Source organism: Pan paniscus, chromosome 7 (genome assembly GCF_029289425.2).
Source record: "Pan paniscus chromosome 7, NHGRI_mPanPan1-v2.0_pri, whole genome shotgun sequence".
NCBI lineage: Eukaryota > Metazoa > Chordata > Mammalia > Primates > Hominidae > Pan > Pan paniscus.
In genome coordinates this window covers 80299289-80316825 of record NC_073256.2, presented here as the reverse complement: position 1 = coordinate 80316825, position 17537 = coordinate 80299289, and the positions used below count along the sequence as shown (strand labels likewise).

The following is a 17537-nucleotide window of genomic DNA, read 5'->3' as shown; positions in this document are numbered from 1 at the left end:
GCCTTCAAAGTTCATGCCAGTAGCCAGAAACTTGGAATCTCTTCTGGGTTTCACCACTGACCCCATTCATCTCTCCTCCTTGTAACAAGTAAACAAGTAAATTAGGGCTACTTCTAATTGTGCATCCCTGCAAAAACTTTAGTTCCACCTTCTCTGAAACTCCTTTCTTTTTTGTTACCTTTCAAGCAAAGAGTAACACAGAAGAGAGGTGATTGCTTCTTCCACAAAGCACAGCATAATAAAATGTTTGATCAAAATATTTTAATAAAGATTCTTTCTGACATAGATACACATACAAATGGTCGTACATAGCTGTCATAGTCTGATTGACCTATTTAATATATATATCATTCTTTACACATCCAAAACCCGCCAACAGATCCATCACAGCTCCCAACTCACCATCCAACCTGACAAACTGAATTTGTATTATCTGCAAGGAGTGGAAAATAGCAGGACTCCATTTTTAAAAAAGATTTTCTTGATTTTCATAGGGCGGAAAGGCAGTCAAACAGCCATGCAAAACTAAAACTGAAAGCTCACTTTGGGTAAATAGCTTCTTGTTCTTCCTTAGTTTTCTTTCTTTTTAAATTTTATTTTTTTAGAAAAATAACAAAGGATTTCACACCATAGGCAAATCAAACCAGTCTTTTAACTTAAATAATTCTCCACAGTTAAAATAACATATATGTACATATATATTAAAAGCAATTAAATTAGACCTTTTAAAAATGCACAGCACAGCCTGGAAAAATATTTGCTTAGCATGTTCTTACGTATAGCAACTATTGCTGTGATGTTTTTCCCTTTTGGAATGTAAAGGAGTCCCCTTTCAAAAAAGAGATCAATTCATTCATCAATTAAGAATACACCTTTCCTGTAATTTTTGGACTGAAGCAATTTATTAAAGCTCAATTTAAATACAGGGATGATGCAACTGAAAATATCCAGGTGACCTTTCATAAACCTAAGCAGCTCAGATACATCAATATTTCTCTTCATACTTGTTGGCAAATAAACCTTTAAACACTTGGCACACAGTATAAGTAATCTATAAAACAATTTTAGAGGCATTAAAAAAATCTGCACATAAGACCCATGACTTTAACACATGATAAATACTGTTGATGTGGAAGGGTCATTGAAGAATAACAAATAAATACCATGAATTGTTAATACATCATTGCAGAGTAGAAAGTAACAAGGTGCACATAAATATTTTTAAATGCAATTCTTTCAGCCACAGTCAGTTTTTTTATATCACTCTCGCCAAAACTTTGAGCATTTTCACAGGATTAAAGTTCAGAGACAATAAAAAATACAAGTCTTTCATAGTAACATGTCTCTCTCTCTCGCTCTCTCTCTCTCTCTCTGGGTTTTATTTCCCCCTCACTTAAGTCAACATTTCAAGTTTTTCTCCTGGCTCAGAATCAAAATTTATTTTCAAGTGCCCTTTCTGATTTGTCTGAATGAATATTCCATCTCTCATGCTACCCAACCCCTAACTCCTCCTCTCCCCCTCAGCACTAGCCAAATCCACAATTATTAGTAGGATTAGTATTTTGCCATTCAAACACTCTCCAGGCTTAATAACCAAGCACTACTTCTCAACTTATTTTTCACCTTTAAGGAAGATTCCACTTCCTCGCGGTCTAGGCTGCCACCAAAGTTGCCACTTTTCTGAGAAAAAAAAAGACATCCATACTCCATCCCAACTCCACCTCCCTCCTCCCTCCCTCCCCACCCCAAAGACCGAGATTCTGGGGATGTCAAGGCTAAAAGTCCCGTTTGTCTCTGATACTTCTCCTCAGTTCTTGCGTCTGCTTTGTTTGCTCTGCAAGTGTTTCACAACTACGAGAGGACCAAAATAAAGGGGGTGGGGAGCAGCTTTTCGCTTTCCTCTAGATTTTGGGTCGGTCTTGTGTTTTTCGGGGGTGTGTTTAAGGCTTCTCCGTGCACTGTTTGCAGAGGCTGGAGGAGACGCTGTTAAACAGGGCGCACTTCTCCGGGCAGGAGGCAGCCGGGGGCAGTCCGGCGCTGAACGGGTAGCCGGCTGCCTGCTCGTAGGCGCCGAGCGCCGGGTGCAGGGCAGCAGCTGCTGCCGCTGCAGCCGCCGAGCTGGGCAGGGAGGCAGCCGAGATGGCCTGGCCCTGGTTGAGGTAGGCGACTAGGCGCCGCATCTCCTCCAGGGCCTGCGCCTGCATGAGGATGTAGTTCTTGGCGAGCAGCAGCGTGGCGATCTTGGAGAGCTTTCGCACCGAGGGGCTGTGCGCGTAGGGGATCACCGCGCGCAGCTCGTCCAGCGCGTCGTTCAGGTCGTGCATCCGCCGGCGCTCTCGGGCATTGATGTTAAGCCGCAGCGCCTTTTGCTCTTTGGATTTCTTGCTGCTGCTGCTGCTGCTGCTGCCGCCGCTGCCGCTGCCGCTACCGCCACCGCCGCCACTGCTACCGCTGCTGCTACCCCCGCCGCCGCCGCCGCCCAGGCCCCCCGGGGGGACGCTGGCGCCGCCGTGGAGGTGGGCATTGGAGCAGCCCTCGGCTGCCTTCGCGCCACCACCTCCCGCTCCCGGGGAGGCCCGCGGGTCGGCTACTCCGGCCCGCAGCACGAGCTCGCAGCGACCGTCGCTGTCGTCGTCGGGGCTCTGCTCGCCGCCGCTGCTCTCGGCCACCGAGCCCCGGCTCGCGCTTTCGCCGTACTTGAGGCAAAGGGCGGCCCCGGCCGGCAGGCTGCTTAGGCTAGGGTCGCCCCCAACGCCGGCTGAACCTACTAGCAGCCCGGGGACACCCACCCCGCCGCCGCCGCCGCCACTTCCCGCGCCGCCGCCGCCGCCTCCTCCTCCAGGCGGCGGCAACAGCAGCCCTGCCCCCTCGGGGTCAGCCGGCTCGAAGCAGCCCAGGGGCGACGAGGAGGAGGACGCCGGGCGTTCCCGAGGCGGCGGCGCCAGGGACAGGTCCATGCCCGGGGGCGTGGAGCGGAAAGCCGCTTCCAAGCGCTTGGCGGTGGAGGCGCTCAGGCTCTTGTGCAGGAAGAGGTCGTCCTCGCCGGCGGCCGCTGCACCAAGGTGCATCCCGCGCTCCATGGTCCCGCGCCGGCGCGCAGCCCGGGCCGCCGCGCCCGCTGCCGCCGCCGCCGCCTCGGCCCCGGAGTCAGGCGGCCCCACAGACGCGCGCGAGCTGGGCTCCGGAGCTGGTGCGCGCGTCGGTCCTGGTGCTGCCGGGAGCCCTCTCCCCTTCTTTCTTTTTCTTTTTCGCCTTCCCCCGCGCTCGCCGCCTCCTCTTCTTCTTCTTCTTCGTCTCCAGCCGATGGTGCTGGCTGCTGGGGCTCACCATGGGCCGCGGCCCCGCATGGTGGGAGGGTGGGCGCGGAGGGAGTGGAGCCGCCGCCGCCGCCGCCGCCGCTCTGAGCCCAGCCCCGCGCCTCCTCTCCGCACCGTTTATCTTGCTTGGATTCACCTTCAAGAGATTTCCGGACCCATCAACCAGCCGCCGCCACAGACGGGGGAGTCTTTTACATCATTATCTCTGAGTAGGTTATTATGAAGAAGACTCGCCTGTTGGGACAGCGCTTTCTACCCAATCAGGTTAACGTTTTAATTAATAGGATTAAAACGGTAACAAACAATCGCAGGCGCTATCTGGCCGCAAGTCTGAATAGTTTCATTTCCCAGGTCTGAAGACAGGCAGCAGCTAGAGCTTTATAAAAGGCGCCTGCTCCATTATTCTGCCTGCCATCTGTATACACAGCTTAGCGCATATGTTTGCAAGGCGCTGGGTCCTGTTAGTAACCCAACAACTGCCTTTAGCTTGACATGTGTGGCGACTTTCACTCATCAATGAGCACACTAAAAGCCCTACTTAGAGCCGAGGATGTTCTTTGCTCCTTCAGCAAATTGTAGATCGGCGGCGAAGCCTGGGAGTCCTGTGGAAAGCAGACGCCCCCACCCACCGCACCCCACCCCCCACTGCCCTTCCCTCGCCACTGCTTTCTCAGCTTGTGCTAAATTACCCTTCCGGGCGAGAATTATACTCCACCCCTGTTCGTAGGATGACTGGTCTGGATTTGGGGATGGGACTTTCCGAGAGAAGGTGGTGTCCCAGCTGGCTTGCCCGAAATTCACTCTAGGTTTTCAGCTGGTCAGAGAGCAAAGCAGTCGTCCCCCCGAACACTCTGCCTCATTTCCACACCCGCCACTGCCCATTTCCTACCCAGATTGGAAAAAAAGAAAGAAAAAAGCAAAATGAAGAGCAAGTGATCATGCAGCCCATTTTTTTTTAAGGTGGGGTGGGAGTGATTTTGCAGTGGTCTCCAAATAACTGTTACAGTGATGGTAATTGTGAAGTACACAATTTCCTAAACAGGAAACAAACAAACAAACAAACCGGTTTCTCAAACTTTCCTTAAGATGAAAATCTGATTGCTTCAAAAGAGTCAACTTCACCAGGAGTCAAATCCGCTCCCACACGAAGTGAGGCATTTATGCATATTTATTTACCCGGAAGCCATTTAAGGACATCTGGATCAGCCTCGGTTGTTCTTGGAGGGTTCCGGAAGGGAGAATGTAAAAACAAGTGCTCCTCTCCGGATGGGCACTGGTACACGCGGTCCTCTCACTCCTGAGTTCGGTCTCTGGGTACACATGGTATTTAGCAGCTGGTTTTCATCCTTATGACATAAGTAAAAACAATATTTCCCAACACCTTCCAATAACTCTTTCTTATATGGCAGAAGTACTGAAGACTATGCAATTTTTGGTTTCTCTGGTTTCATTAAAAACCTTTTAATTGTGGCTTTCGGAGTTGGCCCCAGGTGTTGGACTCTTTTCATTACATTTTGCTCTAATGTGATGAAATTCTAATTCTCTCCTTACCATATGGTTAAATTTCCCCACTGAGAATTAGTTGAAAAAGGAGAAATAATCTATTAATCTCTGTAATAGATTCACAAATGAGGTTCGCCACAGAACCTGTTTTTGAATGGTAATATCAGAACAGTTGGGCACCTTATTTCATAAAGGAAGGGTGAGGGCGACACAAAAATGTCTGTATTTTCACCCGGAAAGGATGAAAGGGGCCCAGCAGTATCTTCCATAATAATTCCCTGAGATCCAGTCTTCCGGGGACAGAAATACTACGTAGACGTCGGTTACCTACGCTCCTTTGGATGTCCTGGAACCTAAAGACTGAGAAAGATCAGGCGGGGCTACGGGAGGCTCTTGTGCCTGGGACCGAGACCGGGGGTTCTGCAGGCTTGAGCGGTCCCACGTGTCTCGTCTGGGACCCCGAGGCTGTTTACATGCAGGGCAGCCCCTCGCTCACCGCACCCCTCCCACCGTCCCTCCCCCGGCGTTCGCAGCTGTTAACCTCTCCCTTTAGGAAGCTAAAGACACGCTAGTGTTATTGTTTTTCAATTAGCAGCTTTGTTTTCACTGGGATCATAAACAAAGATTCTCTCTATTTATAGGTGGGTCGTGTATGCATGACACTAACTTATCAAAGTCCTTGGGTCACTTTCGGGAGGGCGGAGGCTGGCCCGGTCGTGGCTCTGGGCAGGGTGGGGACACATCTCACAATGTCTGACTTAGTTCTCCAGCCAGCTTGCCCTTTTTGTGGGCTGCCACCTTCTGCGGGGCGCCAGGATTCTTGCCGGCCCGAAGTGGACATTTGAAGGGCGAAGGATCGATCATGTCAGGGACTGGTGGGGGGCGCCATGCGGGGCTGTGAGCGGCAGAGCCGGGATGGCAGAGCAGGGGCGACACTGAGGGCGGCAAAGGCCCTGCCAGTTCAGCTAGACCCAGGATCTTCGCAGGACCTTTGTCTTTCGCCCTTAGGCAACAAACACTTGAGCGCATCTCGTGGCCCTTCCCGACCCCATCTCCACGACCTCCTGCCACCTCCCTCCTCTCCCTGGCCATCCAAGCTTCTGGAACAAACTTTTGCACAACTTCATTTTACTCGGTAGGAGCCAAAAGCCTCTTCCTTTTGTAATTCAAGAAAATCCCCCTAGTCTTCCCGGAGGAGGTGGCTGCTTAATAGTCGCTGAAAACCTTGCTTTGGGAAACGGCCGAAGAATTTATGGAAGCTCTAAATACCGGCCTTATAACAACCGTTAGGGAATGGTCTTTGAGGTTTATGCACTCGTAAACTTTTGCTGATTGCTTCTGGAAAGTTGTCAGGCACTTAACACTGCATTTATCTTACAGGGCAATGAAAACACATCTGCCCGGTGTCTCGTTACTTGGTTTAATCGTCGCCAGCCCTAAGTCACGGCCTCGGCTCCCTCTCCTCAACTGTGTGGGATCCCGCCGCCTGGTTTCGGCCGGGCGGAGGGGTGACGTCAGCCGCTCACACAGTGCCCCCTGGCCGCTGGAGCTCGGGAAATCTGTGCGCTCGAACTTGGCTCTGCCAAGAAGCTGGGCAAGGATCCGGGCTCCTGATGGAACTGGCAAGTTGGAAAAGTGGCAAAGGAAAAGCCAACATGAGCGCTTTCGGCTTGCGCGGGCAGAAAGGGTGGGAAATCAGGCCACGGCGAAATCTTCTGACTCCCAGATGACCGCTTAGAATGAAAACTACGGAAGGGAAGTCCTCTGACTCTGCAGTTTCACAGAGAGTCACTGAGTTACCAAAGCAGTTGGGAAACAGAGGCAGAGGACTGCCCCCACTCTGTCCGCAGCAGGGGTATGGGAGGCAGCTCGGGACACTCCAGGGACCAAGCGGGCAGTAGGCGCCATCCCCGAGGAACACCCAGCCCAGCACCCCTGGTTCTGGGCTGGTTGGCTTATCGAGGCCGGTTGGCCAAAGCATCAGGAAAGGGAACATTCTCGGCCGGGTGTTGGATACCAAATTATAAACGCCAGAGCACCTTGTGTAAAGATGAATATCGTTTTGTTACTGCGGGAGGGAATACACCTACTGCTTTGAAAGGAGTTAAAAATATTCAGCAGGCAGCACCGCATTGAAATTAGTGCATTGAGCTGCAGACCAAACTAATTTCTAGGTACTATTTAAATTTCTTACTGATCATCTTGATATTTGCTTGAAATTTGAGATAGGAACCCAAGTAAAATCAGAATGGAACATAATCTACTCTAAAGAGTAAAGCCAGAAGTTCCTCTTTGTTATTTTTATAGTACTGATAAATAGTTTATTACTTCACTACTTTGAAAAGTCACAAGTCTGAATTTGGGTAGCTATGTGTATCTTCTGAGAAGGAAAATTGTCTCTCTGTGTTTTTCAATTTATCTCTTTCAGAACAGTCTAAAAAGTAAAAACAAAGTTTGGCAAAAATGACAACTTTGCTTGAGAACAGCTCTGGAAAAGCGAATCCACTGAGAGCCGTGGGAATTCTCCGCCAGCTGTGCTTCCCCAGCCGAGGAAGAATCCAACCCGGAATATCGTTTCTGGTCCCCACCGCGGAGACCCCAGCTGGACCCTCTCCTGAAAACTGCCCGGGGAGGCGGGTGCGGTCTCAGCGCCCTCCACTGCGGGGTCCAAGGCGCAGTAGCGGGGCGCGACCTCAGCGCTCCAAGCGCAGCATTCTTGGCAGCTCTCCAGGCCCCAGTCAGAGGCACATTGACCTTGAAGTTGCACTTGACTCGCCCACTCGGGGCTGCCTGGTGGCGCCTGGGTCAGCTTGAAACCCGCGCAGCTGAGGGAGCTAGGTGTGGGGTTCACCATACTGCGCCCCCGCCGGATTTGGGAGCACGGGATCTACTCGGAGGCAGAGAGATTAGCCCCAGAGGTCAAGCCTTTCGGCGTCGTTTTGTCATCTGTATTTTCTCATCCCCTTCGCCGCCGAGTCCTACAAAGCTCACTTCAGAGAGACTGGGTCCACATGTGTGGGCTCATGAGGAGGAGGACAGCGAGGGTGACGACGCTGGGGGACTAGCGCGAGCTGGCGCATTCCTGGCAGTGAGCCAAGGGCCCTCCGTCTTGCTAGTCTTTCCAAGTTGCTTGGCAATTCCAAAAATTTCGACTGTGGAAAAGTTGAAACTTGTTCATATAGCGTTCTTTCGAAAAGATTTTCCTTGTCTGTATCTATTTTACAGAAAAGATATTGGTCCTCACTACTGTTTGGGGACGAGTTAGCCTAAATTTGAACAGACCTTGAAGACAAACCCTGAGCCCCGGGAGGCAGCCTTCTCAGCGCCAGGTGCACACACAGGTCCCCGAGCCCACCGCGAGGGTCTCACCTGGCTCCTGCATGGTCTTTCCCCACTTTGGCGACTTTGAAGGCCAGGGGGACCGTACAGTGAGCGAATAACTTAGCGCCTGCATTATCACTGCTGAAACCTCAGACAACAATGTAGGACATGCGGGTGGAGGTAGAGCAAAACTAGTGAAAAGAGTTTATGAGGAATTCATAACCGCCTCGCCTACTTGGGACAACTCCTTCATTCAGTTGTCCTCCTTAGGGGGCTGTTATGCTTATTTGTGTCACACCCGTCTCTCCCCTGGAATCTTATCATCACAGAATATTAAACATTTGAAAAAATTTTAAAGATTAAACTTGTTCGAGGAAAAAATGGTAAACACTGTTAGGCATTGCCTGGCGTGCACAAATTAAGGAAAGAAAGAAACTGAAAATTTCAGCGCGGCTTTGGGAATATTTAGCTTTGCGATTTAAAACCCACAGCGCCATCTCCTGGTAATGAGGAGAATATAGCGATGGATGACAATACTGAAATGCTGACTATGAAATACTCAAATATGAGAAACGCCTCAAAAATTATTTCAGTGATAGGTTGATTATGATTACAAAATATGATCTGACATGGACATTTATTATCATTAAAAGTTATTAGACACAATCCTGGAAGCTAATTATTTGTAAATAGAAGTTTGTATATTTATACATACATGTATTTTATAGATTCAGACGCTTATGCTGTGAATTTATAAGATATGATTCTATAATTTATCATAAATACATAATTTTACAAAACAGTTCCCTGTTTTACTTTTTGTGAATGATTTTACCATATATGGTAGAAAAAGAATAATAGGATGTGGTGATCTATGGAGACATAAAATCTTCTAGATCCTCATTGTATTTTACTAGTCAACATTAATAAATACTTTAGCCCCATTGTCTCAATAACTTCTCACTTTATCTAAGTCTTCTCATCATGCAATCTTACAGAATGTCTTACTGTCTTAATGTTAAGACATCATGACAAAAATGTGTTAACATTATTCAGACATTCTGATCCTGAAATATCATCTGAAGTTAAATTATTTTCCAAAAGTTTAATGCACATAATAGAATCATAAATACTTAATACTTTTCTATTAAAATGTTTCTGAAGTATTCTTTCAAGCTTTTCTCCCTTTTATAAATAAGATTGAAACACACTAAAATTTAGAGATGATATCCCTATTAAAAACATTTCTCCTCTATGATTGTATACACAGGCCAGCTGCTTGAAATAAAAATAAAAGTAGATATGCCTTTTGTAGTGTACAAAATATTATGAATATCCTTCAAAATTGTAGATCAAACAGACAAGTGTAAACTTTACTTCAGTTGAAAGATTCATTTTATCTGATTAATTAAAGTGAAGATCTATTAAGCCAAATATTTGGACTCATTTATTCTGTCAATGTAAGAGTTCCTGTTTGAAAGAAAGTTGATTATATATAGTAGGAACTAGATAAACAGATGGTTATCTAGAGAGCTTTTCACAGTTAAATTTTGAAATTTAACATGGATACGTTTGATATCTTCTCAAACATCTTTGATGAGATCATTTGATCTATTCTAGCAATGCAGTATTGTTACACATCATCATTTTAACTTATGTTTAAGAAATATTTAACTTGGCTTTTTATTTCATTTGGCTGAAAACTGTACTGATTGAATTGTCCACGAGGGAAATACACACACGCACGCACACACACGCGTGTATATATATATGTATACCTATATATGCATGTGCTGTATTTACACAGTAATAAGTCTTGTGAAAAGGAAATCAACAGCTGCAAGGAATCATGACAAGAGTGTCTTAACATACAAATAACATTTCTCTAATGAAATTTTTCATCCAGTTACCTGAAGGCAGGCATCATTTGCTTCCAATGGTGTTGGCAGACAAACCAAGCTGCCTGTCTATTGCAGTACGGTGCCCACATGGAGAATGGACATTATCACGTGGGTGGCATGGAGGCATTAAAGTTAATCTTAAAAGTAATTTAAGAGCCTTCTGGGCTTTAGGTACTTGTGAGAAAAAAAAAATCTCCCACTCCCTCCATGGATGAAAAGTTGAGATTTTCCCAGAAAGATTGTTTTGCAATACATGTACTTAAACATTCTTGCTCGCTTGAGTTGCATCCCATGTTTTCAAGAAGAATGCTCATGGGGGAAAAGGGCAGGGGAAGGAATAAAGGAAGGATGAAAGGAAGGCAGGCAGAGGAAAAGTAAGTATGTCGACTTGAGGCCAAATAATGTATTTCATGTGTTTACTGAATGTGGAAATTATTTGTCTAATAAAGATACTGTTTGCTTTTCTTTTATAAAAAAGTTTTTGAGGTACAATTTTTACATATTTCCAAACCTGATTGCACTTCTCTGTGAATTGCTTTAAATGGTTGGAGTAGGTATAGTAGAAATAAAAGATCCCCAGCAGAGTATGTAATCTTGGGCAATTTCTTTGGTTCTACTTAGCCTCGGGAGGAGAATGAATCTATTAATCACACTTTTCCTGACTACTTCAGGGTACCTGAGGGTATTAATCAAATAAGACTACGGGAAAGCACTGTGTAAACACTAAAATTATATGTGAATTTAGCATCAACACTTTATCATGCTTTTTTTGTATTTCATCTAAACCAGTTCAGTCACCTTTCATTATCATTGTTGGTTTGTAATTTATTTACTTTTTCTATCACAACTTTCAGGTAGTGGCAGATTTTAGAGCATCTTCCCTTGCTTGGGCCATGTCTGAGGGTCATGGGAGTAGCAGCCATAGCTGTTTTGACTTTTATTTCCACATCCACAGTGCCCTCACCCACCACTGCCTCACCTTTCTCTGGCTAGGAGTATCCCTATTGCTCTTCCTTCAGAGTCTTAAACTGAATGCATTTGTCTCTAGTCTGTTACACAGTGGTCACCATAAGTGTGAATTGACTGAACTAACTTTATGTGTATAGAGAAATGATCATGGGGTTGGCTCCAAGTCAGTTATTATTTGGATATCCTACTAGGGTTCTATCCTTCACAGCAATCTTCTATTATAATGCGTTCAGGTGTGTAGAGTGCACTTTTTCGTTTAGTGACATTTCTTAAATGAATAATTACTTCATTTATCTTTATTCTTTCCAGATTATTAATATAAAAGCTTTGTGAATCCAGATCTATCATTGATCTTAGTGTGATATTTGTTTCTTCTTCCCTATGGCTAGATGCATCAATGCTATTATTATTTTCGTTGTTTATGATCTATCAGGCAGTTTTCAATTCAGATGACAGTGTTCACCTTGAAGAAGCCAATTTGAATTAATTTTTCTATGAAAGATTGATGGAGACACTGTATGTCAAAGGTCTAAATTTATTACACATCTTGCTCTCCCTCCACTAATTTAGTTTTTTTTTATCAAGAAAGGTAATCAGGTTTGTCTGAATTATTTTTTCTTTTTAAATCTCAGCTATTTATTGACCCAGGTTTCATTATTCTGCAAGTGCTTGAGGATAATTTCTACTTAAATTTTGTTCGTTTACTAAAATCAAAGTTAAATCAGTTCTGTGTGGATTGAGATATACATTTTAAGTAATGAATCCATACATTACTATTTTTATAGAGACAGTTTTTATAGACTTAGAGTGGAAAGGCTTTCTAAGCAAGACAAAACCCAAGGAGTCACACAGGAAAAGGATGTCACATTTAAGTACACACAAAACAATTACAATTTCTGTTCTTTGAAGAAAAATACCACAAAGAAAGTTGAAGGACAAATGACCAACTGGGGGAAAAGAAACACATCAAACATACAAAGAGCTTCTACCAAACAACAAGAAACTCTTGCACAAAAATAGAAAAATAATTTAATCTGGCAATTAGCAGAAAAAAAATAATTGTCCAAACAATGGATAAAAAGATGTTCAAGATCATTAATAAAAAGAAAATATGAATTAAGGTAGTTTTAAAAATAGGCCAAATTTTAAAAATATATGTGGAATTATAATGAAAATGGTTGTGGTAAAAATTAGTACAAAAACTGAGGGATGGTGATTTGGAGTCCAACATCTAAAAATCCACCCTACAGAAAGAATGGCATGAGTACATATAGATATATGTATGAAGATTTTCTTAAATGGCAGAAAATATGAAAACCTAAATGTTCTTTAGTAAGCAAATGATTAAATAAGTTATGATGCCTCCATTCCATAAAAAGCTATTATAAAAAGAAAATGTGGTATATCTATATATACACTGACCTGGGAAACCATTTCTGATACATAATTAAGTTTAAAAGCAAGATGTAAAATATGACACGGTCATAATTGGTATTTTTTACAAAGAAGTGTGTGTCCCTTTCTGATGTTCAGGATGTTGAAAATAGGACATGGTGGGTCTTCTGGTGCAAAGTTCTTGATTTCCTGGGTCATTTGGTGGGAGGCGTGATCAACTGTGCAGACTGCATGGGGTCCAGAAATCTGTATCTCATCACTGTGAAGTGGGCATCGACAGGCGGCTGAGCCGACCTCCCGGCACTGCTGGCGGGGGAACCACGCCGATGGCCAGGGTCAGGGCAGGCAAACCAGAGCGCAGAGAGAAGGTACCTCCAGCAGCCGAAATCCCACCGCGAAAGTATACCAGAGAAGAAATGGCACGTTTCTTATTTTGAAGATCACGTGGAGATCATAGCAAACAATAAAGGCCAGATGAATGGTTCTGCTATCCCAAGACCAGCTGTAACACAGATTAAAAAAAAACAAAACCGTTAAAATTATTTGCCACCGCTCCTCCCTATTTTATTTTTTGTAGGTGGATACATGCAGAAAAAAAAGTTACTGAACAATTATTGATAATTTTAATTACTGCTGGGAACTGAGATTTGAGGGTCAAGAGTGAGGTTTTTCATAAATTACTGTAAATACTTCCCCAAAGAAGTAGAGGGATTATGGGCAACAGATATTTACTGTCTGTTTTGTATAGTTTTTTTTTTTTTTAACAATTAAAGAAGCTTAAAGTAAAATATTAAATAAGTAAAAGTGTTAATATTTCGCCTGGGTCATTTGCTTCGTGATTCATTCTCTTCTCTATTTAAAAATATTGAAAGTAGTTTTCCTAATTTTAAATACTTGCACTCCGTAATTTTATCCCTCCTCCTCCAAATTCCATTGCCTATAACCATTTCCTTTCATGTTATTTGGGTTAAGAATTTGTTTTAAATTAATCATGACATTTATGAGCAATTTGTTTTGTTTTGACTTAACCACTGATATCAACCTTTCTTTACTAATCATTTAAGTTTTGAAGAAAATTGATAACATTAAAAGGCAAGGTGATCATATTGCAAAATTAGTAACTTTATTGAATTCCAGTAGAGTAACTCAGTTTTACCTTGTAAATTAAGCCATTTTATGTTAATATTTTAGCATGATCACAGAACTGTTTTTTAAATAGCAGAGAAAATATAGATTTTTGTAGAGCAAGAATTCACACTTTGAGCTTTGAGAAAATGATTTTGGCATTTTATTTTACCCTTTTTATCTCTTTATGTGTGTGTGTGTTTTAATTCGCTCAGTCTACGTCCTGGTTCAAAAGTGAAAGAACAATGGTTTTTGCTTTCGAGGTTACTAAAATTCACACTTTAATCTTTCAGGGACTGCTATTTTCCAGTCACACTCAGATGTCTGATTGTCAGCTTTATATCTCAGAAAGCATTCCCCGCAATTCAGGTACAGTAAAGTATCTAGCTCCAGCTAGCCTCTGTGTACTATATAACTTTTATAGTCATTATAAAAAATAATTTATTGAAAAAACTTAAACCTTTTCCAACTCAGGTGACTTTTGATTTAAATGTCTGTGATCTTGGTTATGGTAATCAGTTATGGTGGATTTTTTTTTCTGAATTAAGTTTGCTGTTTATATTACAAAGTTTAGAAAATATGAAAGTAACAGCAACTCAAAGATAGCTGGTTAGAAAAAATGAAGACTCTGTAGTTCACATTTTACCATTACTTGCTTCAGATTCACATTTAATACAAGGCCTGGAGAAATTTCCTATTCTTTGTGTCATATTTTTCCTCTTCTATATATTTTTACTTTATTTGGACTGCTACATAGTAAAGTCTAAAATATAGTAAGCCTCACTCTGCTATGATTATTTATTAGAAACACTTTGTTAGGTGAAATTATGATATGCAACTTAAGCTATTAACAGTAACATTAGACATTCAGAATAACAACTAATTATTAAAAGATTTTTAGAGGGTTACTTAAAAGTGATGGCATGGGTAACAAATCTCTGTGAATGCTTAACTGCTTAACCTCTGAAGACATAAACTCTCGATATATTGTGATCTGAATTTGAAGGAGCTGTGCTGACAGTGTTATTTCCTATGCACACGAATGTAGCTGACAAGATCAATGTGTCCCCTGCAACCCTTAGATGCTCCAGCCAGGAATTGCATTTCTTGCTTGCAAGGTGTGTTTCACTACCTATGTGTTGCTTTGTTACCTAGACTTTGGGCATTAAAATGAAATCACTTCTTGCTCAAATGCAAATGCAAATAGCACCAAGCTATTTTTATATTTGCCAACTGAGCTATTCTGACTCGGACTGTGGTCAAAGCAATTAAGTCATCTTTCATCTGTGGGTAGTTTGATGTGCCAAGACCCAGAAATATCATTCGTGTTGATCATGCTACCATTTTAAAAAAAAAGCAATTTGCATACTACTTAAGCTCAGAGCAACTCTTCATTGTTTTTTGAGTTGTTCTTTGGTTTTTGTATTATCAAACAACCTATATTTTCTAGTTAAAATGCTGATACAGCTTTTTTCTTTTAAATGCATGGTCTTACTTTTTAATTTTTGAAAGATACAATGATACAGAATAAACTTGTTGAAAACAATCTCAGACTAAAGCGAAGAGGGAAGCTTTTCTCCCTTGTTTAGTGAATACAGGCACTTTTTGTGGAATCTGATGCTAATTAAGATATGATAACATGATTGTTATATATTGCAGTCTTAAAATCAATCTCTTCTGTCTACTTCTAAGAATAATAAAAAACAAGAGAGCAAAACCTCTTCAAGGAGATACTGGAAGAGATCTGAAAATTGCTAACTTGTTTAATAGGATATCTTAGATAACTGTGTGGAAAAAATGAATCCCTCACATTAAAAGAAGCCTCAAAAGAGGAAATGTATCACAGAGGCTAACAGACGACAATGTATCTTAGAAACTATTGATTATTAGTGAGTGTGACTCATAACAGAGGTGACAGTTTTGTACCATGGATAGGTTTGCGAAGTAAAAGAAAAAGCAGAGTGCTCCAGCAAGAATTCCTTCAGTCTATTTTTGAAGCATAACAGTCCTGCAAGGTGAAACTGCTTCAGACCTCATTGTCAGGAGAAAATGTGATGCATGATTTTTATAAGAGTGAGCGCGAGTTGAAAACTCAGCTGAAGGAGAAGAATCAGGAAAAATCGTGCCCCTATGAAGCATGTCAGAGTAATTTTGTAACCTAAATTAAGGTAGGTAGTGACAAAATCTATTTAAATATTTCTACCATGCATCTATCTGTGCTAACTTGATTCTGTTCAGGGCAGTACAATTCAACTCAATTTGATGAAGAGCGATGCAGTAAATATTCAAGTCATCTATCTACAGGGCTATCTTCCTTTAAACCTTGAGTCTAATATTATTTCATTGGGAAACAGATACCTAATTAATGTTTTATTTGTGAATTCAGTTGTTTTTAAATAACAAAAAATTTTTTTTGAGGGTGATGTATTTATCACTGGAAAGCTCCAGATGCTACGGAGAGGAGCAATTGTGTTAATTCAGCTGAAGCTATTGAAGGTCCATACTACCCTAGATAGTGCCACTGCCACCTAGTGGTAAATACCTGAATTTGTAGACGTGGTTCTAGCCATAGGCACACTGAGAATGTAGTTAATACCGTATGATTTCACTAGCAACAGCCATTATATTAGATATAAAAAAATTTCTGCTAGTGATTGAATGCAGCAACATTTACTTTTTTCTGTACTTAAGGAAAGACACTTTCTTTTATCACAATCTCCCGTTCTTCTTCGCTCTATGTGCATTCCATTGCCCTTATAATTGCATATAGAGTTTACTTTAGAAAAGAGATAGAAAATAATCATAGACTGCTAAGCTTGTACATTTATTTGGAGGTTACAAAGACACTTATTGCAAAATGGGCTATTAAATAGACAAACAGGTACTTCTTAAAATCTCATTTTATAATATAAAAATTGATTTTATGGATTTTCCATTTGCTCAAATGCATAACGTAATTTCAACACTTCACATCCTTGTAATTATTTAAGATTTTTATGGTTTTCTGGTGAATGCCTTTATATATCTTAGCTTTCTCTTTCACTGATTGTTATCTTTGTTTTTTAACACATCTGTAATCACATTTGAAATTTCATACTCATATTCAGATTTCATTTTATTTTCATTGAGATTTTATTTTAATTTGTGACTGTGAATAATTACACACTTTGTCTTATGCCTTAAAGGCAGAAAACATACTTGCAGTCGTGTTCTGTGAACCCTACACAGGAACATGGATTGCTCCATTACTTGCCCATTCACATTCCAGAGCACTAGGTGAAATAAGGGAAACAGAATCAAATGTGATGTTCCTGGGAAAAATAGGAAATCAAGTGCATTGCTGGCTAAGCCTAACATTTTCTTGCATTCCTATAGGAACTTTAAGAATTCATGGAACCTGCATTCTGGTTTTATTTTTCTCAATTAAATTGCATGAACCTTAGACAAGTCTTTTAACCTCTCTGAGCCTGTTTCTTTTTAATTTTTTTATTTTTATTTTATTTTACTTCAAATTCTGGGATACATGTGCAGAACATGCAGGTTTGTTACATAGGTATACATGTGCCATTGTGGTCTGCAACCTATCAACTCATCATTTAGTTGTTAAGCCCCACATGCGTTGGCTATTTGCCATAATGCTCTGCTTCCCCTTGCACACCCACCACAATTGGCACCAGAGTGTGTTGCTCCCCTCCCTGTGTCCATGTGTTCTCATTGTCCAACTCCCACTTATGAGTGAGAACATGCGGTGTTTGGTTTTCAGTTCCTGTGTTAGTTTGCTGAGAATGATGGTTTCCAGCTTCATCCATGTTCCTGCAAAGGACATGAACTCATCCTTTTTTATGGCTGCATAGGATTCCATGGTGTATATGTGCCACATTTTTTTATCCGGTCTATCATTGATGGACATTTGGGTTGGTTCCAAGTCTTTGCTATTGTGAATAGTGCTGCAATAAACATATGTGTGCATGTGTCTTTATAGTAGAATGATTTATAATCCTTTGGG

At 42.2% G+C, this 17537-nt stretch overlaps 1 protein-coding gene across 1 annotated transcript; it reads right to left on the bottom strand.

Moving 5' to 3' along the window:
* Positions 1-242: 242 nt before the first annotated feature.
* BHLHE22 (basic helix-loop-helix family member e22) lies at positions 243-4276 on the bottom strand. Its single transcript, XM_003831394.7, has one exon. It carries the CDS (start codon positions 3078-3080, stop codon positions 1941-1943), a length of 1140 nt encoding a protein of 379 aa, XP_003831442.6. The 5' UTR covers positions 3081-4276; the 3' UTR covers positions 243-1940.
* Between the last annotated feature and the right edge of the window lie 13261 nt (positions 4277-17537).